This window comes from Pleurodeles waltl, chromosome 4_1 (assembly GCF_031143425.1).
Source record: "Pleurodeles waltl isolate 20211129_DDA chromosome 4_1, aPleWal1.hap1.20221129, whole genome shotgun sequence".
Classification (NCBI taxonomy): domain Eukaryota; kingdom Metazoa; phylum Chordata; class Amphibia; order Caudata; family Salamandridae; genus Pleurodeles; species Pleurodeles waltl.
The window spans coordinates 1018442775-1018470224 of record NC_090442.1 but is presented as its reverse complement, the minus strand read 5'-3'; the positions used below and the strand labels follow the sequence as shown (position 1 = coordinate 1018470224).

The following is a 27450-nucleotide window of genomic DNA, read 5'->3' as shown; positions in this document are numbered from 1 at the left end:
ATGGAAAACCCCTGTAACTCATGGAGCATGGGGTCTGCATCGGGGGGGGAGGGGGAGTCAAACAGATTTGGAGGCAGCAAAGCCAGGAGAAGTTGGTGGGGACTAGAGCTGCTGCTATTGCTTGTGTCCTCTAGATCCTTCGCTGTCCCAAAAGGACTGACACACTTGTTGGAGTATGTCGACCAGCTACGAAGGTTGGCGCCGACATGTGTTATGCTCTGAAGTAGCCGTGATCTTTTGGTCATGATGGCAGAACTGCTTCACAGGGGAGTCCAGAACCAGTGAGCACACCATAGTTCACCCGTTCTTGACATGTTCTAAGGAAGAGTCAGGCTTTTCTCCAAACAGCTGCTCACAATAAAAGGGCATGCCCATAAATGTCACTTGCACATCTCGTGAAAACCAGTGAATGCATCCAGCCTGTCGATGTGTTCAGACCCTTCATGGATTGAGAGACACTGTCCATGGAATGCACACCATGCTTCAGGATCTGGTTAAAAGTGTCTAAAAAAACCACCAACCAGATCAGGGAAAGGCTTGGGAAGGTAAACATGCAATAGTGATAACTAACACATGGAGAGGAAACAGCACCCATATAAGTGCATGATTTTGACAGTGCAAAAGCTAGTGCTGATAAAAAACAAAGAATTTGCATCCCCATATAAAATAGTCTTTTCGACTCACACTCTGGAGGGGTTGCAGAAAAGGCATTTGGGTTCGACTTTGAAGAGGTATCTTGGACCTCTAGGCTCTCTGGAGAGGGATATGAGAAAGAGAATATTGGGTCACAAAGTACAGGCCTGTGTCGACAAGTGATTGGTCAGTAGACTGCTGGACTCGAGAAGGGCTTTTCCTACACAACCACTGCATGTCCCAATAGTGCCTCGCTGAGGAGTAGCAAAGGATCAAAGACTGTGGAGGAAGGTAGAAGATTGCTGTTAAAATTTTATATTTTGTTTTTAGGTGGGTAAAGTTGATTCCAACGCTTCTACTGCTTTTTGAATAGCTTCTTCTGGAGGCGATGCAGAGGGGGAAGAGATATGCCCCTCTGGAGATGTATCCAGACCACTTGTGTTTCATAAGTATATGAAAAGTCAACCATCTGTGTTGTAAGAGGGCAAGAGGTTATGTCATGGACGTCATTTAACGGTTGCTAGGGGGTCACAGCAGCAGTTCCTGTCTTTCTCCCCCATTGACAGTTTTCAGATCAATAATTTTACTGCATATGTTGCAATGATATTATCAGTGATGTCATAGAAGATACAATTACTGATGTAATATGCAGGGTAATTAATTAGCAGCGCATGGCGTGGGAGCAAGTTATAGTCAACTTAGGCCATGAGTTATAGATACTTGAAATATCTAACTCTAACCCTAACAGCCGAATGTCTATGATTTTGTGTGTGTACATTCTGATTTTAACTGTAAGGTCCCTGGAACCTTTGGTTTCTTCAGTGAATTTCTAAGGTTTTTTAAATGTTAAGTCCTAACTATAACCTGCAGCCAGTTTCTGCGGCAAACCCCCTACGCTTGCATCCAACCCCACGCCACGAGGGAAAAGCAAGGAGAAGGCACTTAAAAGATTTGAGAAAAAGCTAAGAGAACAGTGACAACTAGGGAAATGCAAGAAGATGGCACACAAAAAATGAGTGAAAAAGCAAGGAGAAAACAGTGAAAAAGAGGGAAAAGCAGGGAGAAGGCACACCAAAAAGGAGGAAAAAGCAAGGAGCAAGTAGTGGAAATGAGGGAAAAGCAAGATGACGGCACTAAAAAAAGGGAGAAAAAGAACGGCGTCGATAGTGAAAACATGGGGAAAGCAAGGAGACGGCACACAAAATACAGGGGGAAAAGCTAGGAGAAAGCAGTAAAAATGAGGGAAAAGCAAGGAGCAGGCACACAAAAACAGGGGGTAAAGCAAGGAGAAAGCAGTGAAAACGAAAGAAAAACAAGGAGAGGGCACACACATAAAGGTGAAAAATCACAGTGACGGCTGGAAGAATGAGTGAAAAGCAAGGAGAAGGCACTCAAAAATGGGTGAAAAAGCAGTGACAACGAGGGAAAGGCAAGTAGAAGGCACACAAAAATCAAGGGGAAAAAAACAAGGAGAAAGCAGTGAAAATGAGGGAAAAGCAAGGAGAAGGAGCTCAAAAAAGGGGTAAAAACTAATGACAAAGCAGTGAAAACGAGAGAAAAGCAAGGAGAGGGCACACAAAAAAACAGGGGGAAAAAGGAAGGCGAAGACAGGAGCAGGAGCAATGAAGCAGCATGGGGAGAGCTGGGCCTTTTCTACCACGATTTTGAGACAAAAATTTAAATTTAAAATAAAAAACGTTTTTGGGACCCCGACCACCAGGCATAGGTGGTCAGGATATTTGCACCCTGCCCCCTTCTGTTTTAAAAAAAACTTTTTTCTTAGGACTTGGCTGAGTCCGAGTCCCAACATGGCTGCCAACACATGCTGGTTGAAGTGCTGGCAACTAATCAGATCTGTCGGATCTGCGGAGGATCCGTGCTCATAGTAATAGAAATGTGATTTTCCTTTATTAGCTCCAAAGCTACTGAACAGATTTCCATCAAATTACAAAAAGGGCTCTTTCTAGACCAAGAGCTAGTTTTCTGCCAAATTTTGTGTAAATATGCCCAGCAGATTTAGATGTAGTCATGTCTAAAATCCCTATAGGAAACTGCATTTTGGGACTCCCTCCCCTGCTTTTTCTCAGCCCCCCACTTGACGAATCACCCTGAAGATTTCAGGACAGCAGCTGAAGTGAGTAGTGTTCTAGTTTTGAAACGTTCGTGAAGATTCGTCAAATGGCACCAAAGTCACTAGCAAAACAAAAAACACTTACCCTATGGAAACAAGGTCCTGACTATAACTTTGGTAACTGCCAGTAGGAAATAAATATAAATGTATACAAATTCACTTAAGAAACCAAAGGTTACAGGGACGTTATAGTTAGGCTCACATTTTAAACATACCAAACCACAGAAATTCACCAGTTATAGTTACCTCAAGTAACTATAACTCGTGCCCTAAGGTAACGTTAACTTGCACCCAAGGCATGCACAGTTTATTCATCAAAAATGTTACTGCAAATATTGCATTGATGTTATCAATGATGTTATCAAAGATGTCATGAGTGCCGTAATTTGTGGGGTAATTAGCAGTGCATTGATATACTGAACACAGCCCCATCCCGTTCAAACCACTGCAATTAGCCTTGTGCATTTGCTTCTGGGTGCAAAGTACTGTCTACAGCTAAACCGGAATACAGCCCGTCATAACCAAACCAGCTACGCGAAGCCATCAGTAAGACATAGTGGCCTTACAAACTCTGTTCCCAAACTCACTCCCATCAAAACCAGCTGTATCCAGCCATCACCCATCGCCCATGCACAGTAGCATCAGGCATAGCCTGCAGTAAAGACAAGGAGGGGGGATCAAAAATGGTTTCATATGCTAACAGCTGTTGTTTGATGAACCAGCATGACAAGTAAGAGTAGCACCTTAAGCCAACTTGTTGAGTTTCATACTGATCTATCAAACTGTGGCAACCTTCTAAGCATGTGTCACTTCCTTACTTTAACTTCATCACCTTTGGCAAATCTGCACAAAACTTAAGATGCCAGCCAGAACAGATTTGCCCTACAGCACGGAAGTTATATGCAAATTAAAATCGAGGTGAACTGGCTAGAACATTTGCATTTTCATCTAGTGAATTCACCTGATTTGGAGTGCCACAAAAGGTTATTTTTCTCCTCCCTTTAAACAATAACAATTATCATCACTCACCCAGTTCCCCAACAAAATGTGTTTCCATAATGCCAGTCGTATTAATTGGTCATAAATTAGTGAATACAAGATAGCAGAAACCAAAATAAACGGATATTTATAGTTAACCAATCATGCCTCTCAAATTTGAGCATTGTACCTGCAAATATAACCATCAAAAGATCTACAAATTTAACCCTGAAATTCTGCCACAGCAGATGTGTCTCTAGATCAACTTAAGTGATACACACCAAACCACAAAAAACTATTTTGAGTAAAGTTCTAGTGTCATACTATGTTTGGGTAAACTTGATTCAGACGTATCTGAAAGCAATAAATTCTACGGGACTTAAAATGGAAACAGCCCCAAAGGTATGAGAAATGTAATCTTTACTATTCTGAAACCACTTCGTTTAAATGGCCACCGACTACACAATTTGCCTATCTTCACAACAAACCTCTAACAATCCTGCATCGCTCATCAACATAACATCAACATAAGGTTCATTAGATGAGTACGTTTATCAACTCCTGATACCATATAGGTGTTAAAGCTGCTCCCTCCTCCCTTTGATGGTAAACAAACAAACAGCTTTTATTAATGTATAATAACAATCAAAATATTTTTTAACAAAAAGTCATTTAAACCATAGAAGTGGTATTTAGAGATTATTAGCCATACCTCTTATGTAAATCTTTCATAGCAGGTGTTAGATAACTGGCTGTGACCAGGTTCACTTTGTTGTTGATGCATTTTTTGGCAACAAACGGATGGGCTGCATAAGGCAGTAAGCTGAAAAAGAAAACAGTAAACAGTCAGGACATTTTAATGGAGAAGGTAACATAAATGATCTGTTTCAAGTCACTGGAAAGCTTGGATCACAGGTTTATTCTTGAGATAGTTTTGTAAGCATCTGCAATGCTCTGACAATGCAGGACATGCTCAAGAGAAAGACCTCAATAATTCCAAGTCAATTGCTTACTTCAGAAAAAAACAAGTTAAAAAAATTCATAATCACTTGTGAGATTGCACAAGTGAAGCTAGAATTATTGGAATGCATTTATCACAGAAGCTATCAGGTCCATTTTATGGTACTAAATTTACCACAATGATACAGCGAATCATCCATCAGAGTAAAGTGTCACAGCCACTGAACATTCCACTCACTCTTTAGAAATTAAAAGGGTCTGTTACAAATCAGAGCACAAAGACAAACTACTTAATTTCCCAAAATCGTCGGTATTTTCTTCTGGACTTCATGACTTAATATCAGTCAATCAATAACCATCTACTTAATCAGTGCCATCACACTTATAGATATCACTATTTGTATTATTAATCGCTCCAGGAATGCAGCAAATATCCCTGGCTGTCCTTCCAGGTTGAGACTAGTGAGAGGCATATTTCGGTAAATCAAAGATCTGAATTTATGGAGAGTGAGTGCGAAAACCTTTCAGAGACATTCTCTGCCTATATTCTCAAGCTACCAAATCTCTTGATTTCTAACAGGACAGAACCATACAACCATCAATTCAACCCATTTAAACACATAGTAGTCTTAAAGTACCTATTTTCTAAGTGTTTGCCTTTCTTAGGAATGGATTGCAGAAATGTATGACAGGTTTTGTTCGGGCGAAGTCAACAGTAATTAGGGGAACTTACATTTTATCAGATATTTCCTACTGGATTGTTTGGTGCATCAATCAGATATCTATTCATGCTTGATGGCATTTTAACTGGTAGCTAACCCACAGCTAGCTTTTTTGCTTAAAAAGTTATGTATTTCTGAAACAGCCTTGAACAAACTCTTCAGCACTTTAAAAATATTATTGTTACTATCACATGCCACATCCGGATTCAGCGGCCTTGAACACTCTTGTTTCTTAATGTAAAATACTGCAGTTATACTATCTCTGAGCTCTTCGAGTGCTGCTTCATCCCAGTCTTTTCTAACTCCTGGTTCTTGCCCAACATAGGGCCAGATGTACAAAGAGTAGGAATAGTGATTTCCAAATAGAAATGTTATCCGAAACGCTATTCCGAACCTATGAAACTTTTGTTTTGAATTAGCGCTCCCTAGTGGGTCACAAATCAACCTACCTCATGAATATTATTGAGGCAGGTCGCACTTCGCAACACATTAGGAATGGCTGCCATCACAGGAATGGTGGTCTGCTGAGGTCAGCAGACCACCATGTCTGATTTCCTTTGAATGAAGGTCTTCTTTTTAAATGCAACCCATTTTCCACGGAATTCCACGGAATGTGTTTCAAAAATAAAAAATTTAATATTTTGTTTTCATTTTTTAAAAGCAGGTAGAGGTCTGTGCGCCTGCTCTTAAAAAATGTTTTTCCAACATTTACAAAGGGGAAGGGGTCCCATGGGGACCCCTTCAAATTGGCAAATACATTACCGCCAACTTTGAGTTGGTGGTAAAATATTAAGGTTTTGCGACTACATTTCAGTCGCAAAAACCTGATACATAATATTGGAAATCACTATTTGGAAGGAAGGCAATGAACAGGCACCTTCTAAATGCGATTTCGACTCCCATACTACGATTTTAGAGAATTGCAGTTTGGATGGTTGTACGTTTGAAAGGGCATTTATGCTGTCACAAGCGGTCCGATTCTGTGAATGTGGGATTTTTGACATATTTTTCTTTCATCTGCTTCATCGGCTTCCAAATAATTTAACCCACCCTGTGGCCATAAAGGGAATAGGTCAAGAAATATTTCTTGTGTCTTGCTCCATTTATATTTTGCCAATCTTATTGTCTTTGCTGACACACTGACTAAATATTAAGTTACATCTTTATCTGGATTGTAATTGTATTTACTTAATTCTAATTGTGCTTATTGATTTTAGTACTTCCACTCCAGTATCTTTAACACTGCTAAGACTTGGCGTTCAGAGGGTGCTACTTTTGGTTATTAAATGCCTTTTTTCATTTGTCTGTGAACCTCTAAATATTGTATTGTATTGTAAAGCGCGTTCCGGCCATAGCATCGAAGCGCTGAGGAGAACCGGAGGGTGACAGGAAACAAAGCAGAAAGGAAACCGTTGTCACGACTGTTCCACGGTCACCTCCTCCCTAATGGGAGAACAGCCAAGTTTTCAATTGCTTTCTGAAACGAAAGTATGACTCTACCTGCCTGATAGCAGGAGGGAGGGTGTTCCAGAGTCTAGCTGCTCCCACCAAGAAGGCTTTGTCCCCCCATCTCACCCTATGGCAGCGACGCATAGAAATGAGGTGCAAAGAAGAGGATCTAAGTAGCCGGGAAGACTGATAGGGCTGCAAAACCAAACTAAGATAATCGTAGCCATCTTGATGGTGGGACTTATAAGTTAAGCAGAGTGTCTTAAACTTAATCCGTTTTCCACCGGAAGCCAGTGGAGTTGTCTGAGACTCTTGCTGGCTGATGCGGAGCGTGGTAGATCTAGGACCAAATGGGCCGCCGCATTCTGAATAAGCTGAAGCTTATGAAGTGCGGACTTACTAATATTTAACATTAAGGCATTGCAGTAGTCCAGTTTAGACATCACAAGCGCCAGGACCACCACAATTTTCAGGTCTTCCTGAATAAAGGGAAACTTTTTCTTAAGCATTCTCAATGCCCAGTAACAACATTTAACAGTCAGGTTGACTTGTTGCTCAAATGAAAGTGATCTGTCAAACACAATTCCCAGGTTTCGGGCCGAGGAGCACAGAGCTAGGCACTCACTACAGGACTCTGGCCACCAGCGTGGGCTCCATAATTTAGTATCTACGCCGAAAAAATAATTTCTGTCTTTTCCCCATTAAGTTTGAGCCAATTGCTGCTCATCCGGCTGCTGATCTCTCTCATGCATTGATAGAATCTGTCTGCCACCTCCTCCCAATTGTGAGAGACCGGAATAATCTGCTGAGTATCGTCCGTGTAAGATACTAATTGAAAGCAGAATGAACGCACCAGTCTAGCCAGTGGCGCCACGTAAAGATTAAAAAAAGTAGGGTTGAGCGAAGACCCCTGTGGAACCCCACACGGAAGTTGTAATGGAATAGCACTGTAATCTCCACAAGACATGGTGATTGATCTATTTGTAAGAAAAGACTTGAGAATGTCAAGTGCCCTATCTCTAACTCCCACCTGATGCAATCGCTGGATCGGCAATTGCGGGATATGGTGTCGAACGCCACAGAAAGATCCAGTAGGACAAGAATGGAGCCCTCCCCCAGGTCCACTCTTTTACGAATGACATCAGCTGAGGATATCAGAGTGGATTCCGTGCTATTAGCTTGTCGGAATCAGTGTTGAGTGTGATCAAATCCTCCATTGACCTGTAGAAAATCAGCCAATTCAGTATTAAGATGTTTTTCCAAAATCTTGGCCGTGGTGGGTACTAGTGAGTTAGGTCGTACATTTTTTTTAATTATTAGATGCGCTCCCTGGTTTCTTTGTAAGAGGGATCACAATGGATTCCTTCCAGGCGGGGGGAATACACCCTTCCCCGAGGATGTCAGCATACACTGGTTCCAAGGAAGCCGAAACCAAGTCAGGTACTAACTTTAATATCTGCGGGGGACAGGGGTCATTCAGTGAGCCGGACTTGACTCTTGCCAACAATTCGGTGACCCTTTTGGCGGATATGGGTGAAAAACTGGGCAACTTAGGATTGGAATCTGAGAGCGAAATTCCCTCCAGGTCACTTCCATCCCTTTCCGGGGGTAGCTGAGCAAAATTCGCATGCAGCTGGACAATTTTGTTCTTAAAAAAGTTGGTGACTCTTTGGCAGAAGGTAGGGGAATTCGCCAGACTGGAAGAGGCTTTAAGGTCCGGACCACTTTGAAGAGTTCCCCCGGTACACTCTGTGCTTCTCTAATTTTACAAGAGAAGTAACACATTTACAGCATTACTAAATACAGCGGTAGTGGGAGCCCAACTAAAGTAGGCTGCACTTCTAGCCATTCACTCCCACTTCTGCACTCCCAGACAATTTTCACAAAACTATGTACAAATTATTGCAGAAAAATCACTTCTTAAAAAAAATGTTTTATTAAATTTGGAACATTGTCCTCTTTTAAATACACACATGTCAGTGCCAATAGATGGATCCAGCTGTATAACATTTACAAATGTCCATGCTCATTACTGTGATCTCAAGCAGATACATATTCACTGCAACAAAACAGTATACAATGTAGTTTACAGTGTAAACATAACAAAAAAAAGGTAAAAACGCTCTCTAAGTCTCTTCTACAGCACAACACATAAGTTCAAGAGGGCAACAAAGTAAATCCAGTACCGCCCCTCTCACCACCCAAATACCCTTAATATTTTTTGGTGTCCATTTATAAACGGGGTCCGGGTGCACATTTCTCAAATGTCAGTTCATGCCCTCACCTTTAACAAAAGTGCACCTGATGGCCGCGACAACCATGGTTATTCAGGGGGGATCAGTGAACAAGATCACCAAGTCTATCCAGAGGTCCACAAGTGGCTGTTTACACAGCCTCTGCTGTTCCTCGTCATGCAATGTCACACCCTCCCCAACAGACCACTTCCTGACTTATGCCTTCCACCTCCACTGGGATGGTCCCTCTGGGGAGCTCCAATGCAGTGCTAAGGCACGCCTAACAAGTACCAAGGCCAGATCCCAAAATCGTAGCTCACCCTATGCATCTCAGAACGAGCATTTAAGCCCAACAGGCATGCCTCCACAGTGTACAAGTCCTCCTGCCCTCACTATGTCAGCAGTGACAGCTTGCCAGAGGGCTGCTATAAGGTAGGCAGGTCCATGTCATATAGATAAAATCTACATCTGTCAGTGCACACTTAAATCATCATTTAGTATCAGACTCATGTATAGCGCATATTTGAACCTGGCATTCGCAGATACAAGATGCAGCTGTTCCAGCACAACACCCCATTACTTGTCTCTCAAGTCCCTCCCCACCTCGCTCTCTCAATAGGTCCTCAACTTCGTAAATGTGTTCGAAGTCATGGATTGTAGGGATTTTGGGAGCCATGATGCTAATTTACAGCCTTATCTTAGTGTTATATATTCACCCGAAGGTAACGGAAGGTGGACAGTTTCCATTTAATGCCCATCCGTATCTCTTCCAGTGGGTCTTGCTGTAAAAATTAGGCATGCAAACATTTTGGAGCATTTGGTGCAGAGAACAGAGATTATACCCAGGTCCTCAAGAAGCTTTATACTCAGCTCAATGACCTCCTGTACATCTAATTGAAACAGGGGTATGTCATCTCCTTAAAGCGAGACACTGTGCTCACCACCATGCAGTGAAATGTCACTTCCTTGGCCCTTTACTCTCATTAAGCTAGCAAGCGCTTCTACCACCAATGCATATAGCATTGGCGACAAAGGGCAGTTATGCTGTGTTCTCCTGAGGACTTCAAATAGTTTAGATATGAAGCAACCAGTCCAGACACTCACACTAGCTGCCGCATAAAGGAGGGTGAGCCACCGGATCTCCCTCTCACATAGAGCCATGCACTTCATCACCGTAAGCGCCAGGTCCTACTGGACCATACTTAACGCCTTTGCATTTCCACTGAGAGATTTACTGCATCTGGATACGGTCCTCCAGTTGTCGCCTCAAGTACCCGAAAAACTCTTCTAATTCTTAGAGAAGTTGTACGGTTGGGAATAATGCTGCTCTTATCTACATGCATCAACATCAGGAGGCATGAGTATACACGGTATGCAAATATTTTGCTATTATTTTTATGATTTAGGTTAAACATGGAGAGTGGTCTATATGAGCAACAACAGGCTCCCTTCTCGATTTCAGGGTAGACACCATGATAGCCTGGTGGTGGCAGGCAGCAAGTCTATATTTAATGCCTCCAGTTTCACAAAGTGTGGCACGAGCAGTGCTCCGTATTTCTGGTAGAACTCAGTGTGTAGACCATTTGTTCCTGGGGTTTTGCTTCTTGCTAGGTCTTTAATTATCCCTCTTCACTCTGTCTTAGTGACTGGTCCACAAAGCTCTTCTCTAGCATCAGCTGGCAGGTGAAGAAGAACCACTCTGTCTAGAAATGTTTCAGTCTCTCCCTGCACAATCTGGCTGTGCTGCCCATACAGGCCCTTGTCGTAGTGTGTGAATTCCTCAAGTATAGTGAGCTGCTTGTGTGTGACTGACCCATCTTCAGTTCTAATCCTAGTGATGGGGCTCCTCTGTCCTCCAACTGGATGAGCCAAGCAAGTAGCCTGCCGGCTCTACCACACTCCATGTGGTTCAATAATATGTGTTTCCAGTAAGTGAAGGAGCGCAGTAGCTCTACCACACCCACATATTTAGCCCTCTCTTCTACTAGGGACAATCTTTTTTGTGGTGAAGTTGGCAAGCTATCCACAAGGGCACAAATGGTCCTCTACAGAAGTGTTTCCCAACCTTTTGACTTCTGTGGACCCCCACTTTATCATTACTGGACCACAGGGACCCCCATTGAATCATTATTGGAATCCGGGTACCCCCCACTGAGTCATAACTGAAAGCTTCGGACCTAATCTGTTAATATTACTTAATTTTCTAAGCAGTCACAAACCCCCCCAATATTGTTAGTGGACTCCAGGTGTCCCTGGACCACATGTTGGGAGCCACTGCTCTAGAGGGCAGTCATATCATTTTCTAAAGTTCTTTTGACTCAGAAGGACTGACCTATACAGTGACCCTAAAAGGCCTCACATTCAGCATCAATGTTGTCAGTAGCCTGACTGACGATCCGGAAATATTCCTGTAGAGCAACTCCCAGTTGTTCCACAAACCTAGGATCCTGAAGGAGCTGCACAGGCAATTTCCATGTAGGCATGCGTGCCAACCTCCTATCCAACTGCAGTGTCACCAATAAGGGATTATGATCAGAGATTGTGAAGCACATATATTCCCCATTTCTGAAAGCACTAAGGAGCCTGTGGGAACACAACAGTTTATCCAGCTGAGCATGCAAGTCAAATACTGGGGAATGGCAGTATTCCTTGCAGTCAGTATGCCAGTTGAGCCACATGTGCACCAAACTCCAAATGTCAGTTCAGGCAATTAACTCTTGTGCCAGCTTAACCATGGGGGAGGTTGCCTACAGTGGTGTAGATTAATCTAGGTTTACATCAGCTTCTCAGTAGTCCCATCCCTGGATCCAGGGCATATGCGCTGCACCAGAGTATAGGAGCCAGTGATGTCAGGAAGAGTGTCTATCCTGTGTTGACGGCATACAAGCTGACCAGCCTCAGTAGGATCCTGTCCAATTTGTCCACCTGGATTACATCTTGGTCTTCCCCACCTATGTGCTGAGAAAAGGAACCCCGGCCGTACTACAGACAATCAATTTTGAAGAGTTCAGTGTTCCTTCTTACCTGATAACAAGTTCATGTTTCTTTACAAGAGAAGATAGCTTATCCTCCAGTTTAAGCACATCCATTGTAACAGGAGTAGTGTTGTGGTATTTCTTTGCCAGCTGTTCAACTTGATCCTTCATCATGGACACTGATTTTAAAACAAAAAAACAAGACATCACCTTTCAAATGTATTCGGAATTTTAAAATGTATCATAATTTTTGACAATGGCATATGCCTCCTCATCAGAAACTTCCATAACTTTACAATATCTATAGCTACTGTGCCCAAGTTCAAGGACTCCAGATTGTTCCACAATATCAGCTCCTGGCCTTGAAACAATACACAAATACATGTAGAGTTCAAGGATTCATCTTTATGCTTTTCTGTTGTGCTTCTCTGTGCTCCACAACAAATACCAAACAGGGTAAACATCAGATACCACCTCTCTGAGATTTGACTATATCTCCTACAATGGGTTAACTTTGATAATAATGGTGAGATAATAACATTTATTCTCACTAAAAACAATCAATGTATTCACTTCCACGTTTGTAGTCTACTTTCCCCAATCACTGAACAACTGTGTTTGTAAAGAGTTTTTTTTTAGTCTCTTACAATATCTACCAAATGATGTTATTTTCTTTTTGTAAAATATTGGGCATTATATTTGATGCTATGCTTGAGATTAGTATAATTTGTAGATTACTTTATATTATTTTTAGGTCTGAGATTTTCTAATTTATGTCGAGAGGGTGGGGGCATGGCCTGCAGGTCAGTGGAGTAGCAGCATCGTTGACGCTCTCTGCTTTTCTCCCCGTTGAGGTGAAATTATCAGTTGTCGCTGGCCTGTGGTGCATACACAGACCCATACTTCAAAACTAGGGCAGACAGAGAAAACCCAGTTACAACATACTGTAACAATGATGACTGACAGTGAGAGGGGTGCTGCAGCATTAAGCTGTGGCATTAAGCTTCAGAGTTAGCAATGCACATGACACAAGGGTCTGTCTCTAGACTGGACCTAGTAGCTTGAAGTTGATGTCTGTTCTGTGAGAGAAATATCAGTAGAAGAGAAAGATGGGACAGATGATAGCAAGCGGGTGATTCAGGTGATGGCTTCCCACACGATCATCAGGGTTTCTTTTCCAGTTTTGGGACTTTATGAAATACAGCCAGGGATCTCTGAATTCATGCAAGCTATGGTTCAAAGTGTGACTTTTTGGGTACACAAAATGAGCATGTCCTTATTCAGAGAGGCTCTATGCGATTTGGGATGCCCACTTGGGATTTGTTCTTAAACACCATTGCCTCATTGAGATCCTAATTGCATGTGCCAGCACCAGACCTAGGAACACAAAAATGGACCAGAGACAAGGGACAAAACAAGATGGCAACTCTTCTTTGGGCTGACTACATTTCAGCTGAAATAACCTTATCTCAAGCCTTCGAGAACTGTAACATATTTTGCTAAGTTAATTTTTATTAGGAAGCCGTTATGAACTTGTGCAGGTTGTGCACTATGAGACTCTACATGTAGTGATTACCTTCAGAATCCTCTCATGAAAATGGCTCTCCATCAGTATGGAAAGACTATCTCTGCTTTTAGTGTCTAACTGGGTGAGAAATAAGAAATAAGTGTTGATAAGATACTTTCTGCTTAGAGAGTGCTATTCCCATTTGTGGCATATCAGTGTACCTGTTATATCAAAACTGTCTCAGGTTTTAATGGATCTTATCTTCTGGTGAGCACTTTTACTCAGGTTGAGCAATACAAGAACTACTGTACTGGTGTTTGTCAGCTTAATTGCCTTCTAGTTGTCATCTATCTAGTCAGAACCTGACTTACTCTCTAGAATACCATGCAGCACCAAAGGGAATAAGACAAAAGGCAGAAAAAAATTAAGTGCAAAGTTATGCTGCAGGATCATTAACTAGGTCCTTAATTTTCCATCTTAGGTTATCGAAGCGAATGTTGAAAGACTGTGGCATTCAGGGCTGGATATTACAGAACTAGGGTCAACACAATTAGAAATTGCAGGACAGAAACATTTATACTGGAGCGCTGGAGCTATACTTTAAGACCTGTATTGTGCAGGAAAATGTACTGGCAAAGACCCTGGTGGCTTAAGAGATACAGTTCTATCACTGCTCTGAGAATCATTATGTAGCAATGGAACCGGAAACAGGTGACCAGAAGAGGCAGAGTTAGCTGCAACGATTATAGTTTGCTCAGAATCCAACACAGAGTGTATACTGGACTTCATGAAAGAACAGTGAGAAAACAATGCCTCCTGGGTCAGAGAACCCACAAAAGCTAGCAACAATAACCCTGTGCTTCCAAAAGCAGGCGACCATCTAATCTATGGAGGCCAGTACCCTGACAAAAATGTCTTCAAGGACCCAAAGGAAAGTAAATGTGTAATGTTTGGAATAAGCAAACACAACTGTGCTCTGTACAGTCAAAATAATGCTCTGAACTAAGATAAAGAGAACTTTGCACAGAAGAGTGATGCTAAAGGCTCAAGTAGTGAGGTGAGTGACTGAAGGGGCATGGGGCCAGATGTACAAAAAGAAGGATTAGTGATTTCCAACATAGCAATTTTATCCAAATCGCTATTTAGAAGTCGCTATTCTTTATGTATGAAACATCTTGTTTCATACTTGCGATTCCTAGTGGGTGGCCAATCGACCAACCTCATGAATATTAATGAGGAAAGTTGCAATTTGTGAACCATTAGGAATCGCTGCCATCACACGGATGATGGCCTGCTGGGGCCAGTAGACCACCATGTCTGTGATTGCTTTTAAATAAAGCAATCATGTTTTTTTAAACGCATCCTTTCCTTAAAGGAAAACGGTATGCGTTTAAAGAGAACAATGAAACTATGAAGTTTCATTTTTTTAAAGTAGGCTCTAAAAAACGTTTTTCCAACAATCTCAACGGGGAAGGGATCCGCTGGGAACACCTTTCAATTTGCAAATTCATTACCACCAACTTTGGGTTTAATGGTGAATTATCAAGGTTTTGCGACCGCCTTTCTGTCACAAAACCTTGATACATGACACTGGAAATCGCAATTTGGAAGGGACACCCTAAACACGCCCCTTCCAAATATCGATTTCTACACCCAAACTGGTATTCTGGAAAATTGCTGTTTGGGTGTTTGTATATTTGGAAAAGCATTTTTGCTGTTGCAAACGGCCTGATTTGGGGAATTGGGCCGTTTGCGATGACAAAAATGCTTCATACATATGGCCTATTGTTCTTTCAGGAATAGTCTTGAACAGGACTGCACCTTGAACGAAGTGTAATATACCAACTCCTTCAATTACCCTATGTTTATAACAAATAACAATCAAACAGAAGAGAATCAGCAGGAGAGTAATTTCCCTTCAGCATCACAAATTGCAAACATCCTTAAAAGTGATGAAATAGCCCATTTCTTAGGATACAAAAGTTTCATCCTTCAAAACAGTTGGAGCTGTGCTAGGCGCATGTTGAGAATAAGTAGCAAAGACACAAAACTTACCTACAGGACTGATGAGCCCTGAAGAAGGAAGCCACAACTTGACTGCTACTAAGAGATTAATAACACAAATAGCAAAGAGAGTTTCAAGCTCAATCTAAGTGCGGGGGGAAGAGAGGTCTGCAAAGTCTCAGTGGTATCAAGCTTAGAAACTAAAGGGAGTGGGACCATATGGGATTAATAACTGATGGTGACAATCCTAGAGCAAATAGTGTAATTATCAACATTGATTGCAGGCTCTGCCGAGGAGGTGACAGCCTTTCTATGAAAGAGGGATCTACTAGGAGGGTCAATAATTTGCCATTGAGAGTCTCTCAATGGTTATAACCCATCCAAAATATTAGTATTCCTCACAGTTTGCCCTGTCTGCAGCTTGTTTTCAGTCTCAGATGTGAGGCACAGACTGCACAAGGCCACTACAGCTGCAGAATAATCTTTGTGGACTAGGGGGGAAATTGTCAACGACTATAATGCAGCTCCAGCTACTGCTAGCAGATGGAAACATACACATGCAGGTGCTTCCAGAGTCAGACAATTGCAGCCACCAGTTGATTTCATTTTCAGGAAATTACTCTACGTAGTCTCCAGTAACCTAGACTCACTCACAGAAAGAAAGCTGGCACATTGATAGGGGCACAACAATGAAAGTTGGCTTTGTTGCATCCCAAAGATTCTCTCACATCTCCCCCACGGCGCTTTGCTCTACGCTGCTACCTATGCTACTTCACTGTTGTTACAATACGTTTTCTGCTACCTGAATAGCACTAGTATCACCGCCTCTTGAATACTGGTACTGGGAAGGAAGGGACAGTTTTCTGTAGCTCTTTCAGAGGGCACAGCCCAGCTAAGTTGCTCAGAGACATGAAACAATGGGAATGAGTCAGCTCTTGGCAGCCGACCGGAAGGATTCAGATAAGTAGGTCAGGCTGTGAGTCCCTTCAGGAGTCAGTGCCAGTGCCCCGCATGATAGAATTGTGGTCCTGCATCTGGGTTTAGAGAATCTGTTGTTTCAACTATGCATGGCCAAGGAGAGGAGACAACCTGGGGAGCTCAGGACAGAGTGGCCATCATCCTTTCAGCCATACTCTTCCCTTGACCGACCACTTGGTAATGAGGTGACTTACGTTAAGCATATACTTAAGCATACTTGGCACAAGACTTAACATCTGTGTGTTCAAATGACCACCAAAAGGAGTGTTTGATCATTTCAAAGTGCAAACAACAGAAAAGCATCTACCATTCTACATAAAACAATGGTATATACCAAAATTACTTTGTATGGTCTGCATGATGAACAAGAGCAGTTCTTTAATATCTCAACAGCTTTTTCAGCTAATTCATCCCAACAGAAGTAATTCGGCTCAGTTTTTTAATTTTGCTCTATAATCAATAAAAAGATGCAGCTCAATAGTACTCTTGAGTGCAAATCACTGAGACACACCAACAGGTTAACCATAGGACAATTATGCACTCTTTAAGATAATTGCTACAGACCTTTTCCCATTTCAAACAGTGGATGTGAGGAAACAGGCTTTTCGCAAGTTTCCCCTCTACTCTTTGCCCCCATTTGAAATGATGTTGCTGGTTTTTCACCTCAGAGTGCACTGAGACCTGCTAACAAGACCTCAGTGTCATTGTACTAAAGCCTTACAAAATGTATGTTGAATTGGCTACCCCTAACTGGCATAAGTTGATTATTAACAAGTCCCTTGTATAAGGTACAAAGGGTATCAAGGGCATGTAAGTTAGAATGTACACCCACTGATTGTGCCACCCCGCATATGACAAAGTAAACAAGCATTTGCAATGCAATGGGCCTCGCGTTTGCTCGAGCTAGAGCTATTAGCGTTGTAAATTCCTAACTGGACTTTTCCTGCCACATAAATTGAAAATGAAAAGTAAAGCAGTTGACAGAAGCAAGCTGATTCAAAGCGCCACCGCTGCCATGAGCGTGAGTTATTGGCTCCCTGAATGAATGTCTAGAAAGGATCGCGGCTGGGATAAAAGACAAACCGAAACCAGAGGGGCCATCACATGCTGTATCAGGAGGAGGCCTGATGTAGTGTGACAGAAACGTTCTTTGTTAAATTGCCTGGGAGGGAACTCAGCACACAGAGGAGGAACATTTCACAAAATACACCAAAAAAATGAAGAATTTAAGACAATAACAACAAAGAATGAATAGCAAGAGTGGGTGTGGGTAAAGCCCACAGACAGATTACAGCAGGCTAGAGCACTTGCACGCTCGACCCTAAAAATGGCTCCCAGCCTGTCACTGCAAACTGTAAGAGTGGGTTTAAAACTGGTAGTTCAACTCTGCCATATAGACCAATGACAAAGTCCCCACTTCCCCTAACAATATATCTAAGTGTCCCCTGAAGGAGGCATATCGAGCCCTAAGCAGATCTCCCAGATTTTGGAAATTTTGCATATTTGCCACAAAAGCTGCCAAGGAGCGCATTGCCTGCAATTTAGTGCCAGAGTGCCGTAATAAAATACAAAAGTGTTTAATCCTTGATGCATAAATTGTTTTATTACAGGCTGCCTGCGAGCTCCAAATACAATGCACAGTGTGTGATAGAAAGGCAGCAGAACAAGTGTTTTTGCTGCTTTCCCACCCTCCCAAGACATGATGTAAACAATGTTACATGGCCTTCTTCTGCTCTACCTCCTCTTCCCTCTTACTGGAGTTTATTCAGGGAGTGCAGTGAGCAAGGAGAGCAGACCTGTATTAGTATTTTCTTCCAGCATTTCTTTAACCCCTCGGGTGCCGAGGAAGGCCAGGGTCGCTCCCCTGAGGGGGGTAAAATTATTTTAGGCCATTTCTGCTCCCCTTGGGGGCAGATCGGCCTATTTCTATTAGGCCGATCTGCCCCAGGGGGGCAGAAACCACTTAGGCTCCAGGGATTGGTTTGTGTGTGTGTGTTTTGTTTGGGGGGCAGCGCCTTGGGCAAGGGTCACTCCCCATGGGCGGCACATTACTGTTGGCCATATCTGTCCCACCTGGGGGCAGATGGGCCTATGTTTGGAAGGCCCATCTGCCCCCAATGGGGGCAGTAATCCCACCAGAGTCCAGGGAAGATTTTCTTCCCAAATTAAGAGGGTGGGGGTAAGGCCATACCCCCACCCCAAATAAATGGGGCCAAAGTTGTTCTGCCCACCAGTGGGCAGATGGGGCAATTACCCGGGATCTATTCCCCAGGGGATCCACTCCCTGGGGTGCAAAAAGCATACTAGATGCCAGGGAATAAAAAAAAATACATAAAATAGTGGGGTGGTGGCTACCAACCAGTATGGGCCTGGTTATGCCCTCACCCCAACAGAAGGGGGTAACAGGCTTTCAGCTCTCCCTCCGCACACTAAAATCCCATGGCAAGCAAGAGGACATTTGATTATTTTGGGTTTTGGTTTTACATTTGGGCCATGAGAGCTTGGCTAACTCTCAAAATCGTCCCACTTGGAATGGGGAGGGCTGCACTTTTTGGACTTTGGGACGCTGCCATATAGAAAAATCCACAAGACCTAGACACATCTGAAAACTTAACATCTGGGTGATTCCAGGGTGGTGTGCTTCACATGCACCGCGCACCATTTTCATTCCCACAATACCCAGCAAACCTCCAACTTAGATGGAAATCACACATTTTCCCACATTTTTGTGATGGAACCTTCCGGAATCTGCAGGAATCCACAAAATTCCTACCACCCAGCATTGTCTCATCGATACCGATAAAATTTCTGCTGCACTGGTCAGCCTAAAAATTTTTTTTTTCCAAACTGACCTTTTGCACCCGCTATGGTTCCCCCTCAATTTCGACATGTTTTTGGCTCTTCTCTGTCACAGGCACTTGGCCCACCTACACAAGTGAGGTATCATTGTTACTGGGAGACTGAGGGAAACGTTGGGTGGTAGGATATTTGTCCCAGTGTGGTGATCCCACATAGAAATGTGGAATTTTTTTGATTCTTTTAGCTAAATTTAAGGTTTGCTGAGGATTCTGGGTAAGACAACATTGGGGGATCCACGCAAGTCACATCTCCCTGGACTCCCTCGGGTGTCTAGTTTTCAGAAATGTCTGGGTTTGGTAGGTTTACCAAGATGGCTTCTGAGCCCAGGACCAAAAACACAGGTGCCTCCCAAAACCCCCAACCCCCACCACCCCGGCAAAAACAGGTAGTTTTTGTAATTGAGAATTTTGATGTGTCCAGATCGTGTTTTGGAACATTTCCTTTCCTAGGCCTACCCACACAAGTGAGGTACCATTTGTATCGGGAGACTTGGGGGAACGCTGGGTGGAAGGAAATTTGTGGCTCTTCTCAGATTCCAGAACTTTGTGTCACCGAAATGTGAGGAAAAATGTGTTTTTTTTTGCCAGATTTTTAGGATTCCAAAGGATTCTGGGTAACAGAACCTAGTCAGAGCCCCATAAGTCACCCAATCTTAGATTCCCCTAGGTGCCTAGTTTTCAAAAGTGCGCAGGTTTGGTAGGTTTTCCTTAGATGCCGGATTAGCTAGAGGCCAAAATCCATAGCTAGGCACTTTCCCAAAAAACAGGTTTATTTCTTTGGGAGAATGTGATGTGTCCACGTTGTGTTTTGGGGCATTTCCTTTTGCGGGCAACAGGCCTACCCACACAAGTGAGGTACCATTTTTATTGGGAGAGTTGGGGGAACGCGGGGTGGAAGGACATTTGTGGCTCCTCTCAGATTCCGGAACATTGTGTCACCGAAATGTGAGGAAAAAGTGTTATTGCCCCTTGTCTTTCTCTACATTTTTTCCTTCCAAATGTAAGACATTGTGGAAAAAAGAAATCTATTTGAGAAATGCGCTGCAATTCACATGCTAGTATGGGCACCCCGGAATTCAGAGATGTGCAAATAACCACTGCTTCTCAACACCTTATCTTGTGCCCATTTTGGAAATACAAAGTTTCTTGATACCTATTCTTCACTCTTTATATTTCAGCAAATGAATTGCTGTATACCCGGTACAGAAGGAAAACCCATTGTAAGGTGAAGCTCATTTATTGGCTCTGGGTACCTAGGGTTCTTTATGAACCTACAAGCCCCATATATCCTCACAACCAGAAGAGTCCAGCAGATGTAACAATATATTGCTTTAAAAAATCTGACATTGCAGGAAAACGTTACAGAGTAAAACGTGGTGAAAATGGCTGTTTTTTTCACCTCAATTTCAATATTTTTTTATTTCAGCTGTTATTTTCTGTAGGCAAACCTTGTAGGATCTACACATATTACCCCTTGCTGAATTCAGAATTTTGTCTACTTTTCAGAAATGTTTAGCTGTCTGGAATCCAGCATTGGTTTCACACCCATTTCTGTCACTAACTGGAGGTAGGCTGAAAGCACAAAAATAGTAAAAATGGGGTATGTCCCAGTAAAATGCCAAAATTGTGTTGAAAATTGGGGTTTTCTGATTCAAGTCTGCCTGTTCCTGAAAGCTGGGAAGCTGGGAAGATGGTGATTTTAGCACCACAAATCCAATGTTGCTGCCATTTTCAGGGAAAAAAACACAAGCCTTCTTCTGCATACCTTTTTCCCCTTTTTCTTGAAAAAATCGAATTTTCACAGTTTTTTGGCTAATTTCTTAGTCTCCTTCAGGGGAACCCACAAATTCTGGGTACCTCTAGAATCCTTAGGATGTTGGAAAAAATGATGCAAATTTGGTGTGGGTAGCTTAAGTGGACAAAAAGGTATGAGGGCCTAAGTGCAAACTGCCCCAAATAGCCAAAAAAAGGCCTGGCACCTGGGGGAAAAGGCCTGGCAGCAAAGGGGTTAAGAGGAGCACAAGCTTTTCACCTTTAGTAAGCTCTGCTTAATTTGAACTTATTTTATCTACTCCTCACGTAACCCATCTCTCTGCCCCCATGGTGACCTGCCAAGCCAAATAAAAAGGAACCACCCTGTGGGAAATCAGGTGCAAAGGTGGGTAAGACACTGAAAAGTATTAAAAGTGAGTGTGTTGAAACATGAACTGAGAAACATAACACTGCTGACTGGGCCCTGATGAAGAGCGGGACCACAGGAATTATGAGGCAAAGGAGCACTAAAGTATGCTGCAGTGTTAGCAAATTATATGGCAAGACAAGACAATTATGTGGTATAATGCAGCACCTTTTTTATAGTATTACTTCATCACTTTATAATATTTTCACATAGTAATACTGCCTGGCCAAAGATTTCACTCATTAGTGCCAACTGCACAACCATATATAGAAATAAGAAATGAAAGATAACCCATAACCAGTTAACCTTTGAGAAGATCCCTCTACTGTGCACAAACACATGCAGCCACTATTTAGTAACTTTGATCTATTTGAGCTAGAAGGAAAAAATGTTTGCTAAAATCTGCAGATTATGCAGCAGATGATGCATTATGTGGCAAATGCAGCAAATCCATATTTTTGTTTTGTTTGTTTTTTTAAGCCCCAGCTGCAGAATCACATAATTACAGTGGCCCTGACAAACAGACAAGCCAGTTATCGTATGAACCCTTTATGGGGTCTAGATTCTTATTAAAGATGCAGCAACATGATATACTATTAAATTAAACACAGGACAGGTTTGTGTACAGCACTCAATTTGAACTCACATATTTGAAATGCTTTCGTATGAGGTAGTGAACAATAGGGAGGCTCAGTGAAAAAGTACTTGCTTAATATCACCCAATTCGGTCGAGCAGGGAAGCTAGAATTGGTCCCCGATTTGCCTGTATCACACTGTGCAAACCACCCAATAGATGGGTATCTCTTTCAGACATAAAAAAAAATTGTCTTTAAGCTTTGGAGGATGAGATTAGAGTGTAGGTGACTGCAGAAGCCACATTTTATTTCTGACAGTTTACATAGTGCAAATGTTGCTAAAGACATAAGATTGCTTCTCAACATACACAAATCAGCTAACACAGTTTTCTATTTTTCTGGCACAAGTACATTTGACTTGATTCACAGGATGCTGAGTCGAGGCTGGGATTCAAACCTACTTACCCATGTTAAATAGGTGTCAGCTGTAGCCGCTGGCTACCTTACCTACTGTTAAAGCTTATATAGTTTTGGTCTTGAGGGTGCAAGTTGACCTCGGGCCAAGGCAGGCACATATGCTCAAGCTTTCAGTAGCTGGCCCACCTCTCATCAGGTATGCCATCAGCTGCTGTAGCAGTGGAAGCAGATGTTGAGCATGATTCACAACAATGTGCAAAAGTATCGTTTTCTATTACTGTATGCAAATGTACTAACTTTATCTGACCCTTTCCTCTCATTGCTGGGCAGTTTGCAGCTGTTCTGTAAAAAATGTTATTGCTTCATCCTCAGTTATTTGCCTTGCTGTCTCTTGGAGAAGGAGGTGGTTTGATGTTTTCTCTAACTCTGAAGCAATCTCTGTGCACAGAGGTACATAGCTTTGCCCTTCTGTCCACTTTGAAGGGCAGAAGAGAAAACCTGACTAAATGTGATACGGTCATGATCTGCGGACCTTTAGAAGCTGGGCTACTCTATTCTCGCACAAATTGGTGGGGTAGAGGAAGGGCTCTTCTGTACATCTTCATTCTCTTGATGGGGAGGGGCATGGACAGCTGATAGCGCCTCGACTTCTTTCTCTGTGTGACTCTAAGCTGCAGAAGCAGATCTGGCATAATGCACCTGCTGCTGAGATGTGCATGTAACCTACCTACAGGTCATATGTTCCACCCCTATTAAAAGGAACCACTTGACTAATGTACTTGCTGCAGGCACAGAAGCTGTAGTCAAATGTTCCTGCCTCGGATGAAATAGTTTATTTGTTGGATAATGGGTCCAGTAGTCGTGGTAAAACTGGTGTAAGGGCATGGAATGATTTCCTTGAGAACATAAAACTAATCCCATTAACCATAACCTACAACGACCACTGGATTAACCACTCACTTTAGAACCCTCAGTAGTATGCTACTAATTGTAAAGCTCTTCAATCTCTTGTGAGAGGTAGCAAGCACTGTATAAATGCAATTAAAATACAATAAAACAACACAGTAAAAACAGTGATTGCTAGAAGGAAAGGTCAGTAATGGAGTAGTGTCCCCAATGGCATGATGCCAACTGGTAACTTTGTGTGTATAATGTCCCAGCACAAATAAACCACTTAGTACAGACTTCCAATAAACATGAAATACTTTAAGTCACTAAGCCCTTCATGACGGCCCGGGCGGTCTTCAGACCATCAGTCCCGCAGTGGCTGTCAGACCGCCACATTATGACCGTGACGGTTGGGCCATGGTCAGACCACCAGTTTCCCTTTATTGGAGTGACTGGTGGTACTGGCTGTCCTAATCCGCAGGGCAGCACTGCATGCAGCGCCGCCATGGGGATTACGACCCCCCTCTTAAACAAGCTTTTACAAGGCAGTTTCACTGCCTTGTAAAAGCTGGTGGAGACGGGGTGCAGGGGAACCCATGGAGGCCCCTGCACTGCCCATGCACTAGGCATGGGAAGTGCAGGGGCCACAATGGGCAGCCCTGTCGCGCTTTTTACTGTCTGCATTGCAGAAAGTGAGAAGCGCGACAGGTGCTGTTGCACCCTACGCACCGCAACAATGCTGCTGGCACAATTATGAGCCAGACTCAATGTTGTGGATTGTTCCCCGCTTGGTCAGCGGGCAGAAACAGTTTCCGCCTGCTGACCCATTAGGGAACTTATAATGGGGCCCGTGGGAAGGCGGCCACAGTGGCGGCGACCTGTTGCAGGAGTTTGCTGGGCATCCTTTTTCAATGGGCACGATTCACATTTTCAGGTTTAAGTTTACCTTTGTGAATTCGGCCCTTGAACTTCAGGTCTAAAGTTAGACTTCAGGTCTAAGTTTATCTTTGTGAATTGGGCCCTTTGTTTTAATCTATTACACTTTAGTCGGTTACTTTTCAGAATACTGCTATAGATTAGTTGGTTATTTATCAGAATTCGGCTATAGATTTTTATTATTTAAAAAAGCTGATAATTGGAAGTAAGAGTTGACGAGGAACAAATATAGCACTAGCATCTCTTAGCCAAAAACATTTTTTAAATGTAACTACCAGCTGTCACGTCTTCTCAGTTCATCAGTCTTTTTTAAAATAAAATGTGAACAACAGATTGATCATCTCCACAGTCCACCATCAATCATAAGCTAAAAGTCTGCATAACTATTGAATAGCAAATAGCACTAAAAAACAATACTCCAAGCAGACCTCCTGCCTACTGTGAACAAGAATACAATTTGGGATCCTCCAGGAGGTAGTGTTAGCAGCTTTACGCCATTCCTTTTCCCTCCTGCTGGTTTTACTTAAATAGACTTTGACACCCACATCACCCCTCAGATAGGATCCCATTCAAAATATTTTACACCTCAAAAGCTCTCCTCCACCAGGGTCGTAGCCCACACCAGTACCCCAAAAAAGTTTAAATGTGAGAAGGAACCCTATGCTGTTGTGATTAGGAGAGCATACACCATGGGTATTTCCTCAGGATTACCTTCATTATTAGGACATAACTATTAAATGTCGCTAAAATAATGTGCCACAAACATGCAGCACAAACGCAATAGTGTGCCACAAAATATCAATTTTTCTGCCGACAAATTGCCTAATCCATGCTGCAATATTTTGGAGGGTATGCCTAAAACAGGGAGCTGTATATTACTACATGGGGCATATAAATACATTCTAACACAAAAATCTCCAAGTTGTAGTATTTACTGTGGAAAAGCTAGTAGCCCCATTGGCTACTACAGAGTTACAGACTGACATCTCAGTCCTACTAACTTCTAAATTGGACTACAAAATTGAGTTATTCATTGGATCAAATAAATCATGGCATTACACCTGACTAGATGCCCAAGTCGATTTTAATGGCACGTTTAAGGAAAGGCAACTTTTAAAAAGTTGCCACTCTGCTGTCCAGTTTGTCCGGTGGCCTTCCACAGTTGCTGGCCACCAGACAGCCTTATGCCCTCATGGGGAGACTTGTGAACAACTTCTAGGCTCAGGATCAATACAGATCTGCCACAGGAGGTGTTACCACCAGGAATCCATACAGGGTGGGCAAACAGCAATCACACTCTTGTACTGCTGCCCCTTTGTTCAGGTAAAATGGTCTGGCAGTGGTAACAGAGTGGGGAAACCAATTTAGAAATATTGTTTTTGTGTGGGTGTGTAGCCCACAATTAGACACACCACTAGGGTGGGCTCCCAAGCTCCGAGCATCCAAGGAAGGGTTCAGACATATTGAGAGGGGGCAGAATTCTGCACACTGGGATTGCCAGGTGCCATAGCCTTAAGTCGTCATAGGGCGGGAGGGATCCTGATAGCCCATTGGCTAGTGACCACATCATCCCTTCAGGGCACTTTCTAGGCATAAATGTGGCAGCCCTGGCACGCTGAACCTCAGATAACATCTGACTGGTGAGAGGAGCGAAGAAAGGCTTCCCTGCTGACCCCTGGACCTTGAAAGACAGCCTGCACAACCGCTAGGCTGCACCTGCTGCTCCTTCGGCTAGCAAAGAGAGGACTGTGCCTGACTCAAGGAAAAGTAGCTCCTGAGTCGTGACTCCAGGGTTCAGTTGACCCCGAACCCCCGCTGTAACGGCACCAGGGCCACAAAAGCTGAAGTCAGTCATTCTGGACAGTCAGTAGCCACTTACAAGGTATCATAGCTGATGTGCAGCCATGAAGACCTCCACTCCAGACTCAAAATTTGTGTCGGTCTCTGCAGGACTCAAAGTGTCATCAGATTGTGAACTGGTTGCCAAAGACAAACAATAGCCCTTATCAAAGGATACCACTGCACTGCTGTGAAAGGCGATTAATAGCCATTGGTGGGCGTTTACTGGTTAAAAAAAACACTTCAAGGGGCTTTAACCTCTGTGATCAAAGTGGCCCCACCTTACCAGAGGAATAACCCCAGGAAGGTCCCCGTCGACCACAAAGCACCCGGAGCATCTTTCAGAATCCTCCGCATCCTGCATCCCCAGCATCAGGACCACTTCAATGAAGCCAATGGTGGTATTGATGTAAAATGTGGAACTGGACTTGAGACTGCTTTAGTGGCCAGGTAACTGTCCAAATATTCCTTAATGGCCTCCCTGACCTTCTCCCTGTTAGAATTGGTCATCCAGTCTGAACCAGAGTAGCTGAAAACAGTTCTTTCAAACTTTTCAAACCTTTGTAAAGTTTAACAGTTATCAATGCTTGTTTGAGCTTTGGACTGAAAAGCTGAGATTTAAGTTCTACTTAAATCTATAACTCCGCAAACCTCAAGTGGATTTTGCTCATCTTACTGTTTAAAAATTCATAGAAATATAATCTATTTTTATAAATTGGTGTTGGATTACTTTTGTGTTGTGTGACTTTCTTATTATGTTGTTTGGTGCTTCTAAATGCTTTACACTAGTTCCTTTGTTAAACCTTGGTGCTCGGAGCCCCAGCTACCCAGGCCTGACTGAGAGGTTTTACAAATGACCCTGACTGGCCCAAAGACGGTTTTGTAAGTGTATTACACAGCAAGATGCACCTCAGTCCTCAAAGTGGATGAATGCATTCAAATTAAACAAAAGTGTCAAGTTCTTAACTTACAGAACAGCTGTATTCTCAAGGTGGCTGTAAAATGCTTGTACCATAAAAACATCAACAACAGGATTAGTATTTTAGTGAATCCAAAGACAAATGCACACCAAAGCTAAAGATGAAGATGATCTTCTGTAATGTTCAATCTTTACGAAGATTTAGCATTGCTGAAAGAGATTGTTTATAGCAACATAAACATGTAGGGTGTTTAACAGAAAGTATGGT

At 42.8% G+C, this 27450-nt stretch overlaps 1 protein-coding gene across 1 annotated transcript in view; it reads right to left on the bottom strand.

The window, feature by feature from the left end:
• Positions 1-27450, bottom strand: part of AASS (aminoadipate-semialdehyde synthase) — a 332460-nt gene that overhangs the window by 95825 nt on the left and 209185 nt on the right. The window contains exons 15-16 of the mRNA XM_069229897.1: positions 12132-12261; positions 4455-4565 (exon numbers count right to left, since the gene is read on the bottom strand). Of these exons, the coding sequence (XP_069085998.1) occupies positions 4455-4565; positions 12132-12261 (241 nt within the window). The remainder of the gene's footprint in view (positions 1-4454; positions 4566-12131; positions 12262-27450) is intronic.